This window comes from Nycticebus coucang, chromosome 8 (assembly GCF_027406575.1).
Source record: "Nycticebus coucang isolate mNycCou1 chromosome 8, mNycCou1.pri, whole genome shotgun sequence".
Lineage (NCBI taxonomy): Eukaryota > Metazoa > Chordata > Mammalia > Primates > Lorisidae > Nycticebus > Nycticebus coucang.
This window is the reverse complement of record NC_069787.1, coordinates 35,192,554-35,212,983: the sequence shown is the minus strand read 5'-3', so window position 1 is coordinate 35,212,983 and position 20,430 is coordinate 35,192,554. Positions and strand designations below refer to the sequence as shown.

At 40.0% G+C, this 20,430-nt stretch overlaps 1 protein-coding gene across 8 annotated transcripts in view; it reads left to right on the top strand.

The window, feature by feature from the left end:
• Nucleotides 1–20,430, top strand: part of ATXN7 (ataxin 7) — a 160,118-nt gene that overhangs the window by 124,638 nt on the left and 15,050 nt on the right. For all 8 annotated transcript variants that reach the window (XM_053600831.1, XM_053600827.1, XM_053600830.1 and 5 more), the window contains 4 exons: nucleotides 8,128–8,380; nucleotides 10,345–10,604; nucleotides 11,615–11,697; nucleotides 18,799–19,064. In XM_053600831.1, coding sequence (XP_053456806.1) covers nucleotides 8,128–8,380; nucleotides 10,345–10,604; nucleotides 11,615–11,697; nucleotides 18,799–19,064 — 862 coding nt within the window. The remainder of the gene's footprint in view (nucleotides 1–8,127; nucleotides 8,381–10,344; nucleotides 10,605–11,614; nucleotides 11,698–18,798; nucleotides 19,065–20,430) is intronic.

The window sequence follows — 20,430 nt, the reverse complement described above, 5'->3', positions numbered from 1 at the left end:
TAAAAAGAGTAAGAAAATTTACAGGAAAAAGTTGACAAAAGTGAAAACGAGAAAATGTTGAATGCTTAATATCCATGTGTAGTCCATGGTATTTCAAGTGGTATGCCAAGCATTTTTAATAATCACTAGGAAGAATGCTTATCTACCTCTTACGTCAAACCCAAAGTCATTTTTTCCCAGGTATTATTGCCTAGGACAATGCTAATTAGGTAGTTGCTCCTCAGCCACCGAATTTTTAAAAGCTTGTTTTGTAAATGATAGCTCATATATTGTGCAGATTTGGTGAAGGATTCAACATAATGAATGATTCAGCTGTGAATGACAAAAGTTTCTGGAAAGCACTGGTGTGGAGCAAAGTAGATGTGTAAGAAAGAAGTCAGATTTTAAAAATGCAGTCTTGGTTTACAGTCTGCCTTCAGGCCCTGCCCTCAGATGTTTCTTAGAGGTCACAATCCTTATGAGAGACATATGATGCCAGTTGACACCTCATGAGTTGTGTCTGGCAACTTGAAAGTGAAGTGTGACAGGGTGGGTCAACTGGGAGCTGTATAATGGCACATTGCAGTTATTTTCAACCTAAACATAAAAATATTAATTCCATAAAGGGACAGTTTAATGAATGACCCAAAGATTCTTAACTGAGTTTTTGATATAAGCATTTTTACTTGCTTTGCCTGGCCAAGCAAGTTTCTGTATGTTTTACGTTTTATAGCCGTGTGTAAGCTTTATTATGGAAAGTCTTTGCTTTAAATGGGAGCGATTATGGGGTGTTTGTGGAGTGGGGCTGTCAGAGACGCAGGAAATCGTACATTCTTTGAAGTGTGCTTTAGTAATTTCTTTTAAGGACGTTTTGTGCAGCATGTGCACTCTGTTTGACCTTACCTGACTAAATCTATCTAAATGTGTGACTTTCATTTAAAGAAAAAAATATGGATTTTAGGAATCATTACTTTGATACTCTGCCACACATTTCCACCTTTGGCTCCATGAACTGAATTTGAGACATCTTTACTTTGTTTCCACCTGGAGTTTTTCCTGTCTCATGAATTCTGTCAGGAAAATGAGCCAGCCTTTTATTTATAAAATAATTTTAGCTTGAATGAACATTCTTTCTGAATGAACATTCTTTCTGTATTCATTTTAAAATGAATTCTGAAAGCTGAGCTTCTGAGAAGAGCTTAGTATCTTCCTGGAAGGGCATCTAAAAATATGTAAACTATATCCTTACCACATTGGAAAGATAAAGTAGAGAGGGTTTGGTTTGTTCCTGAAGTACTTTCTACCTGCTTTAGTAGTGAGGTAGAAATGATTACTTTTCTATCTAAAGAAAGGAGTCTGTAGCAGGCATCAGCTGAACTTACAGGGAGCAGCTGTCTTACTCACTGTTGTGTTCCCAGTACCTGGGTTGTGGGCTTTGCAACTCCTTATCATTTAATCCCCAGTAGCTCTGCAAAGTAGACGTGGCTGATGAAGTTGTTGCCAGAGAGGACAGAGTGGGCTGGTTGCCCAGGGTCACCTAGCTAATAACCAGCTGAGCAAAGATGTGAGCCCACATGTCTCTGATTCCAAATTTTTTACCCTTTTCAGACTATCTAAAAAGTATTTTTATTTGACTTTGGATTCTATTCAGGCTGGCCATTTACTCAGCCTCCGCATATCAGAACTGTGGTTGACATCCCTGAGCATCTGCTGGGAAGGTGGCCATAAACAACCCAAGAGTGACAGGAAAAATGCATAATTGTATTGGTTGGTGGGTTTGAATCCTATCAAACAAGTATTTGCTGCTCTTCCTAATGGTCTTGTGTAGAACATCCTCAGGGAACTGTGTAAGTTGATTCTTTTTAGCCATGCCAGAAAGGCAGCCCTGATTGATCCTTTCTACCACAATTTGCTCTTCAAACCATCTTAGGTGGTTTAAGGACCCCTGAGCAAAGAAAAACTTTTATAATGCCTGACACACCCATAGCTTATCTTTAGGAGAACAAAATGGAAAGATGAAATTTAAAACAACTTGGTTTTCCCTTGAACAGATTCTGGATCCTACCCTGAATTTACCAAAAAGCCTATTATCAACGACCTTGTATGTTCACTCATGTAGACTTTCACGCTGACAGCCTCCCTGTGCTGAGCAGTTGAAGTACACATCTTAGCTCTACCCCTGCCTTCTGCCTGCCTTTGGATCGTGGGTTATGGCTTGCTGGTAATACCATTTAAGAGCACGCAGGGTGGAGTGTGCTTCCTTCCACCTTGCTGAAGTCAGCCTGCCTGAGATTGCACCTCACTCGGCCTCTTTACTGGTTGTGTGACATTGGATAACTGACTTGGGTCCTTTAAAACCTTTACTTCCTCATCTAGAAAGTGGGGATAATATATTGTCTAGTTTGTTAGAAGGATGGGTCAGGATTGGATGAGATAATCCCTTTAAATGCCATAGCATGGTGCCTGGCACATGGTTTCTGCTCAATATAAGTAGTAGCAGCTGTTGATGATGTTGTTAAAGGTGAGACTTCTCATCGGTCAGTTGTTTGGATTATAAAAGATCAGAAAAAGGTTTAATAAGATGGAGAAAAAGTGTCCTCAATAAAAGGAGTTTTGTGGGGATTTCTTAGTTGTTAGCCACTCTTGCATGATACCTGTTGAACACGGGACAAATTGGTCCTTTATTCATAAATGATAGTATGCCTTGCTTTATTTTTGCATGACTGAAATTGAGACCAGAACACCAAATGCCATTTCTCTTTCTTAAAAGTATATATTTGATAATCAAATAAACTACATCATAGCAAAAACATACATGAAAGCTTTTAAAAATAGACCTTTACCACTAGGGATAACTTTTTTTAAAAAAAGCTTGATATTTATCCTTCTAGATTTTTTCCAATTATGAATGATAGCATTTGAAGTTACAACTTGTTTCTACTGCTTTTTAGGTTTGTACCCTATTTTCAACACCTGTACATTATAAACCATTTTTAGTTATTTTCAAAGCAATATTTTGATATAAAAAGATTTAATTGTTTGCTTTGTAGTTTTTGATTTGTACCTAGATGTTAATAATATATATTTTTAAATCTCCACATGAATTCAAAATTATAAGCACAGTATTACTGGTGGTGTCCATTTTGGAAGACCTACAGGGTCCTTTTTCATACGCTACCCCCCACATCCTGCCCTTGCCTTCAGCCATGTTGCACGTTAAACCATAAGGAAGAAGAGAGGCCTGTGGAGTTCCCTGTCCCTCTTCATCCCTTCTTTTGCACTCCCCGTTTCTACCTGTCTGTCCCATCCTCTCCCCTGACACACACACATACATTCAGGTATGTTTTTCTTTGTCCCTGCTCTATCCCTATATCCGTACTTGTCTGTCCATCTTCCTGTCTATCTGTGCCTTGCTGGAAGCATGCACGATGAATGCCCTCCTCATTCGGGCCAGAGTGTGCTTTCTCTGGGCTGGTGCCAGATCCTGAAGAGAGGAGTGCTTTGAAAACTCAACTTGGACTCCTCAGCAGACCACATTGCTGTTATGCTTAGCATCTGTCCACCACTTTGTCCATTTAATATAAGTCCCTAACATTACCTGTAATTTGCTCATTTCTGTCTTGATCTAGGAGCAAAAATTTTTTTTAACCTGGAAGCCCAATTTAAAATCGTATGAAAAATAAAGACCCACAGTGAAAGAACAAGGGAACTCCATCTCAACTATTATTAAATTTGTTTTTTTCTCCTTGCTTTCTTGTGATGAGAAAGCCAGATGCTGTCCTTGTCACAGACTGAGTTGCCTGTTGATGAAGTGAAGGAACAACTTAATTCAGTAGCATGACAAGAATTTAAGCTGGCATTTTTTAGCCAGGATCTCAGTTACTTACACACACAATCTATTTCAAGTTTTAGTGGAAGAAATTCCACTATATTTCTTTCATGGAAGAAATTCACATGATAGATTGCCATTCTTAGTTTTAAAATAGCTTTTATTGTTGAAGTAGAAAATAATTTATTTTGCAATACTAATACATCAACAAACTTTGAATGGTAGGAAATGTTAAGTCTTGATTTTCTAGTGCTGAATCCCATAGTAAGAGATAATAGACAAGAAGATGTTAACTAAAGAAAACAGGGAGAAAGTTGAAAGGACAAGCTTCAAGTTACAGTGAGTTTTGCTATAACACAACATGCATTCCTAAAAAATTACAGTATTATGCAAAATTGTACAATAAAAAACCACATGAGGCTTATTGGGAAAATAGGGATAAAGCAAAACACAAACTTCACTGGTGACACACACAGAAAAAGATAGAAAGCTAATGAAAACATTAGCACAGTTTTACATATGTTAAATAGTTTTAAAGTAAGTAAATACTAGAGTAAATATGGCAGCTTATGTTGAAATGACCTGGTGTTTGCTTGTGGAAGTGGGTGTGGGAAGGGCTGTAGCTTGTGAGTTACTGTGAAGTGGTGGAAGGAAGTTATCTGAAATTGGAAAGCTGTAGCACCAGATGTGGGTGTGTGTATGGTTCCTGACAGCCTTGGTGAACTGTGGGGAGTAGTGGATGTGCCAGGGGTGTGCATTTTGTGAATCGTATTCCCATGTGGCTCAGCTCAGGAGGGTGTAGTTTTCTGCATTTATCTGGAGCAGCTTTTCAACCTGTGGGTCACGACTCACAGGAACTCTATTAAAGGGCTGTGAAATTAGGAAGGTTGAGAACCACTGATCTAGAGTCTCTCATAGACAAAAATCACCAAAAAATCAAATACAAGGTCACATTATGCCCACATTATTCCCTAGTATATCAGTCACCTTAGAATAAATTTGCATTCTCAAAATAAGCTTTATAGCAGAAGTTGATAGTATTTAATTACATTGAGAATTTTATCTAACCATTTGTTCTTCAGAGAAAGTACATCATAATTGCTCTGAGATACCTGTTTGAGAGTTCTGATACCCAGAGAATAAAAGGAGTATACATTTTTTTGTTTTTGTTTTTTTTGTCTTTTGAGACACAGTCTCATTCTGTTGTCTCAGGCTATAGTGTCCTGGCATCATAGCTCAAAACAACCTCAAACTGTTCGGCTTGAGCAATCCTCTTACCTCAACCCCCCGCCGCAATGCCCGGCCCGGCTGTTTTTTGGTTGTAGGGTCATTGTTGTTTGGTGGGCCAGTGCTGGATTCAAACCCGCCAGCTCTGGAGTATGTGGCTGGTGCGTTAGCCCCTAAGCTACAGGCACCGAGCCAGGAGAATAATTTCAACAGTTATCTCTGGCAAAGGAGCACTGGGTGATTAAGTTGTAGGAGGTCAGTAGTACTAACATCTTCAAATCCAGTGTGAAGAATTGTCTTATTCACCATGAGAAATTGGTTAATATTATACTGGAAGGAAGACAGAATGGTAGAGTTGATAATTTAAGTAAGAATGTTGAGTAAAAAAATAGTATTTTATGTGACTTTGGTAAAAACCATAAAAAAATCATTAGCAGTTGATGGACGTTTGTAAAACACTGGTTTAAGATAAATAGTAGCAGTGAGCTTTATTTGCCAAACCCTTATGTATAGTGTCATGTGCCATGTGCCATGTACCAGGCAGTGTTCTCAGCACCAGGCAGATGTTAACTTACTCAGCTGTGGTTTAATGGTTCTTGAGGTATCAGCCCAGTCTAGGGTAGTCTCTCAGCCTTGGCTGCATGGTAGAATCACATAGGAAACTAGACAAAGTCTAGATACTCAGGTCACATGCCAAACCAATTAAATTAGGGACCTGTACATCAGTGTTTTTTAAAGCTCCTTAGGTTATTCCAATATGTAGACAAAGTTGACAACCCTGGTCTGGGGCCTTTTGAAAATTACTCCTTTTCACAAGAAAAGCTATACCAGTCATGCAAATATTAATTGAAGACCTACTCTGTGCCATGGTTTACAAAGCAAGATTACCAAGACATGGCCTACAGGAGCTCTGAGGCAGGTGACAAAACTGTAAATAGATGTTTACCATTCTGGCTGACAAATGCTGACATTTGGAAGCATGTTCAGAGTGTTTTGGGATCACAGAAAAGAGAAAAACTAAGTTAAAAAAAAAAAAAAAACCTCCTCAGATGCCAAATTTGGAAAATTATAACTGAAGTTACTTTAGAGAGGCTGGGCACACTGGCTCATGCCTGTAATCCTAGCATTCTGGGAGGCCGAGATTACCTGAGCTCATGGGTTCAAGACCAGCCTAAGCAAGAGGGAAATCTCGGCTCGGTGCCCCTAGCACAGTGGTTACAGCACCAGCCACATACATCCAGGCTGGCGGGTTCAAGCCCAGCCCAAGCCAGCTAAACAACAATGACAACTGCAACAACAACAAAAAAACAGCTGGGCGTTGTGGTGGGCTGTGTAGTCCTAGCTACTTGGAGAGGCTGAGGCAAGAGAATTGCTTGAGCCCAAGATTTTGAGGTCGCTGTGAGCTGTGATGCCATAGCGCTCTACCGAGAGCAACATAGTGAGACTGTGTCTCCAAAAAAAAAAAAGAGGGAGATCTCACCTCTAAAAATACTCAGGTGCTGTGGCAGGTGCCTGTAGAACCAACTACTGGGGAGGCTGAGGCAAGAGAATCACTTGAGCCCAGGAGTTTGAGGTTGCTGTGAGCTGTAACTCCACGGCACTCTACCAAGAGCAACAAAGTGAGACTTTGTCTCAAAAATAAATAAATAAATAAATAAATGAAATAAAGTTACTTTAGTTTTTCTTTCCTGACATACAACTTTTATATAAGGGAAAGCAAGTAGCACTTAACAAATCACTATCCCTTTAACCTTCCTAACTTGATTGTAGCCTTTGTGTGGTTGAGTTGGGGGATTTGATTTTGTCTGTCAATAGCTGAATGATGTTTTCTTGGTGTGGAACCGGCTTTTAAAAAAGTACCTCATAAACCATTAAAACCATTATTGAAGTTATGTCCTTCCAGGAATAAGTCACCACAGCTTCGCTGAGAGGCTCAGGACTGCTGTAGGAAAACCTTTGGAAATATACCATTTAAGTAATGAACTTAGTCATTCTCACTTCCTTAATGTTTTTTATTAATTAATTTTTTTTTATTGTTTGGGGATTCATTGAGGGTACAATAAACCAGATTACACTGATTCCATTTGTTAGGCAAAGTCCCTCTTGCAGTCGCACATCCTTAATGTTTTAAATACATACACAGCTCCCATATTGCAATGTCAGTGTTGGATCACATGAAGAGCTAAGCAAATGTGTTCATTTTAAATTACAAGTTTAACTGAAGGCAGCTACTAAGGTAGTCAAGTAGATAAAGTTACCAAATAATTTACTCGTTTCCAGTGGTAACATTCTTCAGCAGCTTTTGATTTATATTAGTATGGATTGCCTGACTGAGAAAACCTGATTCTCTGGTGGATAGATTTATTTTCAGCTAAACCTTTATAGTCTGTACTTAACCATGAATTACTTCCTGGTTTAAAAAACATGCATAGCTATTTGTGGTAGTTTGTCTTGCGCCTTTGGCATCTTAGTGGTGTGAACCGGATCTATGCCATCTGTAGGCAAGTGAGATTATTTTTTTAAAAAGTTGGGGGGGGGGTGCTGAAATGATTCAGCACAGATAAACAATAAGATAACCCTAGAAACAATTTGATTTGGTGTCGTATGCTGGTGGGTAGTGACAGGGAAAAAAAAAGGTACAACTTCTTAAGATTTTGCTATTTCAAAAATCAGAGAGGTGCTATGAGAGAAGGAATTCTATGCAGTGTGAATAGCAGAGCTCTGCAAATGAATGAAGAATTCTCTTCTCTCTGAATTCAGTTTGCAGCCAATGAGGTTCATTTCTAACATGCAAACCCCTTAAGGCAATATTTTCATGTTTAGAATGGTTATTTAATTTCCTAATGGGTATGTGTGATAAAATTTTTTATGCTGAGATAGATACTTTAGAAATAGAAGGGCCATTTCCTGGAATCCTAAATAAGTCTGTGCGACCTAGATAAGACATGCCTGAAAGCTTCTGAGCTTAACATATTTTCACTTAATGATATTTTTTTAACATAAAATAATGTGTGTTGATTTCAGGGAAAAATTCTGTTTGAGATTTGCCTGAAACATGGTGTCTTTTTGTCTATTTTCTTTTTTGTTTCCAGAAAGAAGACATAGCTCATCCAGCAAACCTTCTTTGGCCGTTCCTCCTGCTTCAGTGTTTTCCTTCTTCCCTTCTCTGTCCAAAAGCAAAGGAAGCAGTGCAAGTGGAAGCAGCCGTTCTTCCAGTGGAGGTGTTACTAGCACATCCTCATCGAGTTCCAAGTTGTTGAAATCGCCCAAAGACAAACTGCCGCTCAGGGGGAACACCAGGCCAATGCACCCTGTTCAGCAGAGTCGAGTCCCCCATAGTAGAATGTGAGTATGGTCAAGATGGGTTGTAAAGCTTACCTGCTAGAAACGGAACAGTGTACACCAGTGGCATCTGAATAATGTAAGAGAGAGCCCATGTTGGGAAGAATTTATATATATTTGTTCTTATCATATCTTAGGAAACTTTTCAGAGTAGGAATAGCAATAATAGTAAGGTTAATGATACTTCCTTAGTGATCTTTTATTGTGTGCCAGTTACTGAAACTGGGTTGTATATGTGAACTCATTTAATTATCACAAAAACCTGTGGGATAGTGTCATCCATTTTCCAAATGAGGAGAAGAAGCCTTAATGAGGTTGAGAATTTTCATCCAAGAAAACCTCAAGACCACTCAACTAGGCCTGGCTTCAAATCCCACTTCTGTCACTTCCTAGCTGTGAGGCTATGAGCAAGGCATTTTTTTTCTCTCAGCTTGTAAAAATAGCCACAGTGCAGGGTTTATTGAGAGTTGAAGTTAATATATGTCAAGCACCTGCCATAGGTCTGGCCCTTTGGAGACAGTTAATGGTGGATGTTGGCACGCTTGGTACTGTTACTGTTAATGACAGTAGTGATAAAAAGGTGAAGAGATCCCCAGAAGCTGCCCTAGGATTTTCTGGGCACTGCAAAACAAATAGAGATGTTTCCTCCACTCCTCCTTGGGTTCACGTCACAGCAGTGATGAGGGAAGACTGAGGAAGTTTACACCTGCCAGACAAGCCTCTGGCAAGTCACCACAGTGCCTGGGTGGGTTGGCAGGCTCCTTGAGGTCACGTGAGGCAGCAGCTGTGCACTCCCATACACAAATACCTTTTCTTACCATGGCATCCCTCAGCCTGGTGGTGGGTAGCTTTTTCTGGGCCTGCCTCCCTTTGGAGGGTATGCCGCATACTCGGTTCCAGGGTCTAGTAACCTGGTTAATCTTAGGACAGGGTCCAGCCCCTGATACTCAAGGACCTTGCCAGCTGGGAGATTCCATGATGTCTTGCAGTGTCTGTGTTGCTGTCAGGCTATTGCAAGTACACCTGTTTGGGGTTGTTTGTCCTGGTTGCTAAGCCCCCAGCCCCTGCTCATCTGTTAAAAGTGCAGTACAGCAAGCTTGGCTTTCATTCTAGGAGCTGTCTAAAAGCCAAAGAAAATGTCGTACAGCATAAGTTACTTGCCAGCTTAACAGTTGTTAGAGCACTGACACCACTGGGAAAAGTTTATACGCAAGTACAGTCTTGTCAGTCTGAATCTTCATTATTTGGAGCTAGGGCTTTAGAGGGAGACCAAACCAACTGTTAAAACTAAGGATATAGGAAGTAAGCTAACCAAGCAAAATGACAGTGTCAGTAAGGGTTTAAGAGAAATCAGTTCTTTGTAAGTGTTCATCACTTACCAACTGTATATTCTAAGCACCTATCATAGAGACTTTTTTCAGGGACTGGAGAATTTTACACTTTACTGGCACGACATTTATTAACTAACATTGGTCTCCCTCACTGACAGAAGCAGAGAGCCTATTCTTGGAGATAACATTAGGCGTGTTTGATTTCTCCTATGTTTTTAGCGATATTTCTTGGAAGTATTTACTTACTCAGAAGGTTACTTTGTTTTGATGAATTCTTTCTTATTTCTCAAAAGATATTCTCTAAGGGTTCTGCAGGTAGTCTTTGGTCCTTTTAGACCTTTTCATGTTTTGCTTCTTATAGAAATTGCATTGGGTATCAGATTCGAGTATCCCATATGCCCATGTATGAAATGTTCTGAAAAGATGAGGTATATCTAATGGTCCCCTGGGGATTTTGCCTCACCTTACCAGAAGGGCTTATAGACGTAGTAAATGTGAACCTTATTGGTGTTTCTGGATAGTCCTAACAAAATGTGTAAGTTGCCTTTTAAAAGGTGAGCCCCGTGTAGTGCTCACCATTCACCTTGGGCCACTAGGGCACTCAGACACAGGTGTTCTCCCTTTTTCCTATGACAGCATGACACCCTCTGTGAAAGTGGAAAAGATTCATCCCAAGATGGATGGCACACTACTGAAATCTGCCGTGGGGCCAACCTGTCCTGCTACTGTGAGTTCCTCAGTCAAGCCTGGCCTTAACTGCCCCTCAATACCAAAGCCAACCTTGCCTTCACCTGGACAGATTCTGAATGGCAAAGGGCTTCCCACATTGCCCACTCTGGAAAAGAAATCTGAAGACAATTCCAGTAATAGGAAATTTTTAAATAAGAGATTGTCAGGTAACTTCATGTTTTCTTTCTTAATAATACTTCTTTGTTTATGCAGTGGGTATTCATGGGAAACAAGTCAATTCCTGTATGTAAGTCTTCTTTGTAAAACTAGTCAACTTCAGCTTTAGGTGGAAGTTTCTTAGGTTCTGTGCTTATCTTCTTCACTCTTAGTTTTAAAGAACATTAGTGAGGCCGGGTGTGGAGCCTCATGCCTATAATCCTAGCACTCTGGGAGGCTGAGATAAGAGGATCCCTTGAGCTAAAGAGTTCGAGAATAGTCTCTTAGTAGAGAACCCGCCTCTACTAAAAATAGAAAATTAGGCGTGTGCCTATAGTCACAGTTGCTTGGGAGACTGAGGTAGGAGGATCACTTGAGCTCAGGAGTTTGAGATTTCTGTAAGCTATGACACCATGGCACTCTAGCCTGGGCAGCAGAGTGAGACTCCGTCTCTAGATAGATAGATAGATAGATAGATAGATAGATAGATAGATAGATAGATAGATAGATAGATAGATAGATAGATAGATAGATAGATAGAGCTAGCAGCAGAGTGAGACTGTGTCTTAGATAGATAGATAGCATTAGTGTGCATGCATGCATGTGTGTGGGTAATATGAAAGTAGCTTATTAGTGGTGTGTTTTTGAGTGTAGCGATGTGGTAATGCAAACTTAAACTTTCTTTCCTGCCATCTGATGGCAATAGTCACCCCTAGTCTTTTAGTAATGTTGCTGCTTCCTTGTGGTACTCTGTGTTATTTATTTTGTATTTATTAATAGTGTGGTGGGTTGGGCGGCACCTGTGGCTCAAAGGAGTAGGGCGCTGGCCCTATATACCAGAGGTGGTGAGTTCAAACCCAGTCCCGGCCAAAAAAAAAAGAAAGAAAAGAAAAAAATTAGTGTGGTGGATTTTATTCAGGCTATAATTTGTCTGTCTTGAGATTTTCCCTATTTTCTTATTTCTAAAATACATAAAGAAGTGTTTGGCAAACCCATTGTAATGTCTGTGTGCCTTTGACAGAACGAGAGTTTGATCCTGACATCCACTGTGGGGTTGTTGATCTTGACACCAAGAAGCCCTGCACCCGGTCTTTGACATGCAAGGTAGGCGGCCTCCTGAAGTTAGAGCTCACTACCCTGATAAACCCAGGGAACAGGGATGTACCTCACTGCTCCCAAAGTCTCTGGGACCCACTGGTGATCTGATGCCCTGTGGATTGTTCTGAATTGTGTAATTGTGGAAATAACTCATTCTGTTGAAAAAAAAAGCCTTAAATTGACAAAATGTGAAGGGTGTTATTATACTTATCGTCTTGAGAGAAATTTTATATCTAATGAGCAGTGTTATATTCAAAGGAATAGTGTTCTTTCCCAATCCTAACCAGTCTGTTACTTTCAAAGACTTTTAATAATTCCACATAGATATTTAATGCAAGAGGCTACTGTGGCTTAAGTTGTACTGACTTAAAACAAATCTAGAAATTTCTTTTATGTATAAATACGAATTTTTTTTTTTTTTTTTTTTTTTTTTTGAGACAGAGTTTCGCTATGTTGCCCTTGGTGTAGAGCACCATGGCGTCACAGCTCATAGCAACCTCAAACTCTTGGGCTTATGCAATTCTCTTGCTTCAGCCTTCCAAATAGCTGGGCCTATAGGCACCCACCACAACGCCTGGCTATTTTTTGGTTGCAGTTGTCATTGTTGCCTAGTAGACCCTGACCGGGTTTGAATCCGCCACCCTAGGTGTATGTGGCTGACCGAGCTATGGGTGCCACCTTATACCCAGTTTTTTGTTTGGCAGGCCCAGGCTGGATTCCCAGGCCACCAGCTCTGGTGTATGTGGCTGGCACCTTAGCCACTTGAGCCACAGGTGCCTAGCCATTATACCCAGTTTGTTAAAAGTGTTTTTTTTTTTTTGGCACGAAGGGATGTTGAATTCTGTTGAATGCTTTTTCAGCATCAGTTGAAATGCTTATAAGTTTCTTGTCCTTTGTTCTATGATGTGTATATGTACTATATTGATTTGCATATGTTGAACGATCCTTGCATCCCTGGGATGAATCCCACTTGATCATGATGAATAATCTTTTTAATGTGTTGTTGAATTCATTTTGCTAATAATATTCTGTTGAGGATTTTCATCTGTATTCATCAGAGACTTTGGCCTGTAGCTTTCTTTTTTTTGTTGTGTCTTTGTTTTTAATATCAGAGTGATACAGGCATCATAGAATGAATTTTGGAGTATCCCTTCCTCATGAATTTTTTGGAATCGTTTAAGTAGGATTAATGTTAGTTCGTCTGTAAATGCTTGTTAGAATTCAGCAGGGAAGCCATCTAGTCCTGGGCTTCTCTTTATTGGGAATAAATTACTGTTTCCATCTCATTTCTTGTTATTGGTTTATTCAATTTGAATTTTTTTCTAGTTCAATCTTGGTAGGTTGTTGGTGTCTAGGAATTTATCCATTTCTTTTAGGTTTTCCAATGTATTGGCATGTAATTGCTCATAGTAGTAATCTCTAAAGATCCTTTGGATTTCGGCAGTATCTGTTGTAATGTCTCCTTTTAATCTCATGTAGTTAATTTGGGTCTCCTCTCTTTTTTAGTCTGACTAAAGACGTTTCTATGTTGTTTACTGTTTAAAATAAAAACCCTTGGGCAGCACCTGTGGCTCAAGGAGTAGGGCGCCGGCCCCATATACCAGAGGTGGTGGGTTCAAACCTAGCCCTGGCCAAAAACAAACAACAAAAAAATACACCAGCTTTTTGTTGCATTGATCTTTTAAGGTTTTTTGCTGGTTTCAGTTCTATCTTTTGCCTCTGTGATCTTTAATTTTGGGGGGGGGCCGGGGCCGGGTTTGAACCCAACACCACCGGTATGAGGCTGGCACCCTACTCCTTTGAGCCACAGGCGCTGCCTGATGTTTATTATTTCTTCTACTCAGTCAGGTTTGGTTAGCTCTTGTTTTACTACTCCTGTGAGATGTGTTAGGTTGTTTATTTGAACCTTTTCTCCTTTTTGGATGGAGGTATTTATTGCTGTAGACTTTTTTATTACAACTTTTGCAATAATATCCATATATTCTGAATTTTGCATCCTGTCTTGGGTTAATGGACACCCCCACCCCCTAAGCCTGTCTTCTCTTCTTTGAATCTTTAGCTTAAAGACTTCTGTGTCATATTCACTTTTTCTTTCCTTCTTTTTTTTTCCCTCCTACCAAGTTGTAATTTGATCTCATATTTGTGTTTTATAAGATACTGATTGAATGTGTAGAGTGGTATATTGTTGTTAAAGATGCCATTTGGGCTCTGTAGAACTACATCACGGTTCTAGTTACCCCTAGGGAAATTTGTGACGCCTACCCACGTGATTCCACTTATATTAGGTACATAAAATAATCAAATTAATAGAATAGAAGTGGAATGGTGGTTGCTAGGGACTGAAGGAGGAAGGAAATGGGGAGTTACTAATCAATGAGCTTGGCGTTTCACTAAAGAAAGATGCCCTGTCCCTCCTCATGATCACAACTTGAAGTCCCTCTGCCCTCTTCCTGCCTGCTGGCTCTTCCTAACATGGTACCTATCAGCAGTGAGTGATGGTAAGAAGATCGTTTAACTAAGATGATCTTTTAAAATCATCTGTGAAGTATGGTGATGATCCACACATTTTTCTTCTTCATTTCTTCTTTTAAGATTTTATTTTATTATGGTGAGAAAACTTAGTGTGAGAACTATCCTCTTAATAAAATTTGAAGTGTGCAATGTAGTCCTGTTGACTAGGTACAGTGTTGTGCAGTAGATCTCTAGAACTTGTTCATCTTGCTTAATTCAAACTTACGCTCTCCTTCAGCCCCTACCAAGCACCACTCCACTCTTATTTTATGAATTTGGTTATTTTATATATATCTCATATAAGTGGAATTGTGTAATATTTGTCTTTCTGTGACTGGCTTTTTTATTTTACCATCCTTGTAACATTGCAGAATTTTCTTCCTTTTAATGTTGAATATTTCAGTGTATGTATATGCCACATTTTATTTATCTCTTCACCTCTTGATGGACATTAGATTGGTCCCACATCTTGACTATTATAAATAGTACTTCAGCAAACATAGGAGTGCTTATACCTCTGTGAGATTCTGATTTCAGTTCTTTTGGATAAATGCCTAGAAGTAAGATTTTGCCAAAAGTGTTTTTAACTCAGAATCTGCAAGGAGCATGACCAGCATTCTTCTTGTGCCTTTATTGCTAGGTGGACTTTGTATTAATCTGCACTTTTCTCCCCTCTCCTTTGCAAATGAAATATCCTCTCCCTGGGCTCCTTTAAGGGTATCATTGCTTTCTGTGGCATGGTGCCAGGCCTGTCACTGCATTAACATGTCCTCAAAGCTGCTTTGTCATGAGGTCAGCGTGGAGTTGATAGAAATGCACATCCACTGGATGACCTCTCACAGGATGCCTTGATTTTCTTCTCTTCTGTTTGTCAGTTCTCCCTTTCTTTGCCTTTCCTTTGGCCTGAATCTGTTAAGCTGGTGTAGGGTAACTGACTTACTCATCTTAGTATAATACCCTGAACATTCCTAAGTACTCTTACCCTGAGTTTCCCAAGTTGCTACTGGATCTCTTCTCTCTTCCACTCAGAGCATTGTCTGTTCTCTTCATCCTTGGGAAATTGTTGCTCAGTCCCATTTTTCATTCCCTCTTTTCTACCTGCCACCCTCACTGTCCCCTCTTCACTTCCTCCTCTGTCCAGTATTTTATCTGATGTCCTCTGTGCCTTCCATGCAGAGAGATTTGCGACTCTGGTAGCTTTGTCCATCTAGCCCTTGTAGAACTTTTTATTGCATATGTCTGTGAGCACAGGACTCATTCTAGGTCCTAGAGGATAAAGAATTTAGCAAAATCAAGGCCTGTCTCTACATTTGTGGAGTATAATGAAAGTATAGTATAGTATAAAAAAATTATAGTATAATGAAAGAGATGAGGTAACAATCACTGAAATAAGAGTAAAGTTACCACTGATGAGTTATAATAAGGAGAGAGGCCCAAGTCTTATATAAAAGCCTAAAGTAGGAAGATTTGGCCACAAAAAGCTTTTATTACCATAGGAACATTGTTTTGGGTTTTTTTTTTTTGAGACTGAGCCTCAAGCTGTCGCCCTGGGTAGAGTGCTGTGGTATCACAGCTCACAGCAACCTCCAACTCCTGGGCTCAAGCGATTCTCCGGCCTCCGCCTCCCAAGTAGCTGGGACTACAGGCACCTGCCACAGTGCCCAGCTATTTTTTGGTTGCAGCCATCATTGTTGTGTGGTGGGCCCGGGATGGATTCCAACCTGCTAGCTCAAGTGTATGTGGCTGGCGCCTCAGCCGCCACAGGCGCCAAGCCAGAAATTATTTTTTTAATATTTTTTTTCAATTTTGCTTTCAACTGGCTTTCACTAATCTTAGTTTGAAGTTTTGTTTTGTTTTTAATTTTTTTTTTCTTTTCTTCCTTCAGTCATTCTCTTGCCCTTAGCCTCCCAAGTAACTGGGACTATAGGTGCCTGCCGCAACGCCCAGCTTTTTTTGGTAGAGACAGGATCTCACTCTGGCTCAGGATGGTCTTGAACCTCTGAGCTCAGGCAATCCACCTACCTCGGCTTCCCAGAGTGCTGGGACTATAGGCGTGAGCCACCACGTCCGGCCATTTAGGCAGAAATTGGTATGATGATTTGTCTGGGCAGAAAGGTGTGGGAGAGGCAGGCCATGTGGAGGAAACAGCCCTAAGAAGGCTCTGTGGCAGCCTTAGACCTAAGTCCCTAGAGCCTGAAAGGCAGCCAAATGGCCAATAGAGTAGGAAGAGGAGGCACTAAAGGAATGGTGAGCTAGGGTCTTAGAGTGCACGAGGCCCCAGAAGCCCAGTTACAGGTCAGTCATTATCCTGTGAGCCTTGGGCATCCCCCAGGGAGTTGCAGTTGGGGAAGTCAGGGGCAGGGTTAGGGGGAGTGATCATCAGATTTCTACCCTGTTTCCCCAAAAATAAGACAGTGTCTTATTTTTAGGTGTGCTCCCAAAGATGCTCTAGGTCTTATTTTCAGGGGACGTCTTATCTTTCCTGTAAGTAGGTCTTATTTTCGGGGAAACAGGGTATGTGGAATGTTCTTCAAAGCTCAGTGGAAGTCCTATTTACTATTCTAATTGAGCTGGGAAAATATCGTTTCTGCCTACTTTCTTAATTTGGCTTTACTGCGGTAAGCACCAGGGGCAATTTATACATCTGTCTGAAGAGACAGGCAGGTGGACCAGTGACCTCAGGCATGCATCCATCATTGGAAGCTGTTACTTACATATACTTTACGTTTGAAGCCTTTTCTGAGTGCCAGGAGCTCTTTTAGGTGCTAGTACAGCACAGACAAAACAAAACTCCTATCCTTATTTAGGATACTTTTCTTGTGGGTATATTACATATTAGAGAAAACGAAGTAAAAATTTAGAAAGAAGCTAATCACATTCATCTGATTCCAGGTTAGATTTTAGGTGGACAGAGTTTGCAGTATATCTAGTAAGGAGATAGGCTATGTTATTGAATTTCAAACGGAAATAGGAGCATAATTCCACTCTTAAGTCCCTTAAATTGTAGCAAACGTGCTGTATAAATGTGTAGAGCAACATATGTGTATTATGTGTAGGGGCATGAACACGCGTGAAATATTAACAGTAATTTGTGATGTAAAAGAGAAAAGGAAATATGTAGGTCAGCGACCCCTTAGGGGGTCAAATAACCCTTTCACAGGGTTCGCCTAAGACCATCCTGCATATCAGATATTTACATTACAGTTCATAACAATAGCAAAATTACACTTATGAATTAGCAACGAAAATAATTTTATGGTAGGGAGTCACCACAATATGAACTGTTTTAAAGGGTCATGACATTAGGAAGGTTGCAAACCACTGATGTAGTGGTTATGTTCCTGGATATGTGATTACAGTCGACTGGAGTTAATACAAACTCATCTACTCCTGAGGATTAGGGTCTCCTAGGTTTTTACAGGCTGAGACCCCAACAGTATGGAATGGTCAGATTAACTTGACCTGCAAAATCATAGTGATTGGACTTGACTTTTAGGAAGATTTGCCCAACTCTGACCAGTTCACACTTACAAATGCAACTTTATCTTCTGCTAGGAATAGCATTAGGCTTCCAATGGGCTTTAATTTGGGTATTTTTTAATGCCAGTGTTCATCAAATACATTTGGAGTTCATATGTTTTGATGGGTTTCAGTCCATAATTTCACCTTTTTTTTTTTTTTACTTCATATGCCTATTTTTTTTTTTTTTTTTTTTTATAGAGACAGAGTCTCACTTTATGGCCCTCAGAAGAGTGCCATGGCATCACACAGCTCACAGCAACCTCCAACTCCTGGGCTTAAGCGATTCTCTTGCCTCAGCCTCCCGTGTAGCTGGGACTACAGGCGCCCGCCACAACACCCGGCTACATGTGCCTATTTTTTAATTCTGAAATTAGACTTGTCTAAAGACCCAAGGTGCTCTCCATCCTGTTTCCTTGATTTCGACAGCCAGTATCTTTTTGCAGGGATTTCTTTTGCTTTATGTCGCTTGCTGTTTGTAGTCTTTTTTCTCTCAGCTGTATCTTTTTCACTTCTCTCAAGTTTTCCTTGGTTGTAGCAGTGTCAGTCTGCAGAATGCTTTGGTCCACTTCCTCTCGCTACATGGCATTTTCTTTGGACTAGAGAGAAGGAATTTTTTTTTTCACTTGCAGTTACTAAAAAAAAAAAAAAAAACACTTTCTAATACATTTTATGTAATAATTGTTTCTTTTAAATTAACATTTAACATTTTTAATGATCTAAAAAGAGATTTTTCTAGTGGAATTGAACCCTGGTATACAAATTGCTATTGTGGCACAAAAGTTGAATACCTGTCACTTGTTCACTGACATACAGGTGGCACAGCTAACATTTCTTTTTTCTAATGTAAAGTAACATCCCCAGATTGTTCTACATTGAGAGTTTAGGATACGTGCTTCTACTCTAGGTAGGGAGAAAAGATTGTGGTTTTAAGATTTTTAGCTTATCAGATGCTGAGCAGTTTTTGACTAAGCTAATGGTCCAGATACTTTTTTGTTGGGAGTAGTGTTTTGGGATATATGATAGATAAAAATCATTTATACAGATTCTTTAGATTCTGTATTTTTTTGTCCTTAGTCACATTCCTTAACCCAGCGGAGGGCTGTCCAGGGTAGAAGGAAACGATTTGATGTGTTATTAGCTGAGCACAAAAACAAAACCAGGGAAAAGGAATCGATTCGCCATCTGGACTCTCAGCAACCACCACAGCCTCTCAGGGACCCGCATCCCGCCCCTCCCAGAACGTCACAGGAGCCGCACCAAAACCCTCATGGAGTGATTCCTTCTGAATCAAAGCCTTTCATAGCTAGTAAACCTAAACCTCACACCCCCAGTCTTCCAAGGTAAGCCACGCCCTCCATCGCTTTCTCCTTTCTTCAGAGAACAGACCTACAGCACTGTAAAAACTCTAGTATTGGTCATAATGTTAAGAAACACGTATCAGTCTCACTATGGAGATGTTTTTTTAATAATGTTTTACTATGAGAAGAAAAAGGTTGACTTCATCAGTAAATTTCAATCAGGGCTGTCCTTTGTTGCAAATGTAAGCAGCAGGATAAAGCTAGAATTAGGTGTCTCTGAACCCTGCTGAGCAGGGCTGAAGTTGGGTCCTTCTTGCAGCTCGGAAAAATATAGCAGTGGGAGTTCTTACTGAGGACAAGTATGCAGCCTTGAGTTTTTACAGCATCCATGTGTCAACATCTTTTCATTCATTCATTTGGGGTTTTGACCTGAGCATATATTAGTATTTTAGGAACGTAGTAAACAGGGGTAAGAGTGTTTTAACAGAACTTACCCACATACCTCAGAGATAGTGATGGTTTAATACGTGTGTGTTTGAGCTTGTATATTCAGCCAAGTTGAAGTAAAGGATTTATGTCCAATTTCCAGAGGGAGGGGAAAGAGAAAGATATAGAGAATGAGGGGTTTCAGTGTTGCCCATTCAACTGTTGCCAGCAAGGGCTTCTGCTTAGGAATGTGTCGACCCTTGTTTGCTATTGCTTAACCTCACGGGTATCCTTGGAATAGTTGTTTAAAGGTGGAAGTACCTCTGTCATGCAAACCCAGCGTGTGCTTGAGCCTGTGCCAGCATGAGCCTTGTAGTTTTCTGTACAGTACACTGGAGAAGTGGTCAGAGGCCCTGGCCCTTTAGCCACCTTCTCATTGAAGTTTTTTTGCATCTGTGAAAAAGGAAGCTTAATTCCAGAACCACTAGTCCACTATAAATGCAGGAAAAATATATTACTGCCCTTGAGTAAAGGGCTCTAGACTGTCCATGTAAAGTGGTAATACCACCTCATGCTTTAATCACCTCCTCTCTCTCCTAAGTTATCTTAGAGTACTTTACCAGTTAAAATTTGCCCTTCATTTCTGTGGGTTCCACATCCATGAATTCAACCAACTGTGGATCAGAAATATTTGGAGAAAAATATTGACTCTGTATTGAACATGCACAGATTTTTTTTTTTTAGTTATTAGTCCCTGAACAATACAGTTTAACAACTGTTTACATAGTATTTACATTGTATTAGTTACATGTAATATAGGATTAAGTATGTAGGAGAATGATTTTAAGTATGTAGGTTATAAGCAAATCCTAACCTATTTTATATCAGGGACTTACACGTTCTCTGATTTTGGTATTCTCGGGAAGTCATGCAACCATGGATACTGAGGGACAACTGTATTTCATTTATAGTGTTAATAATT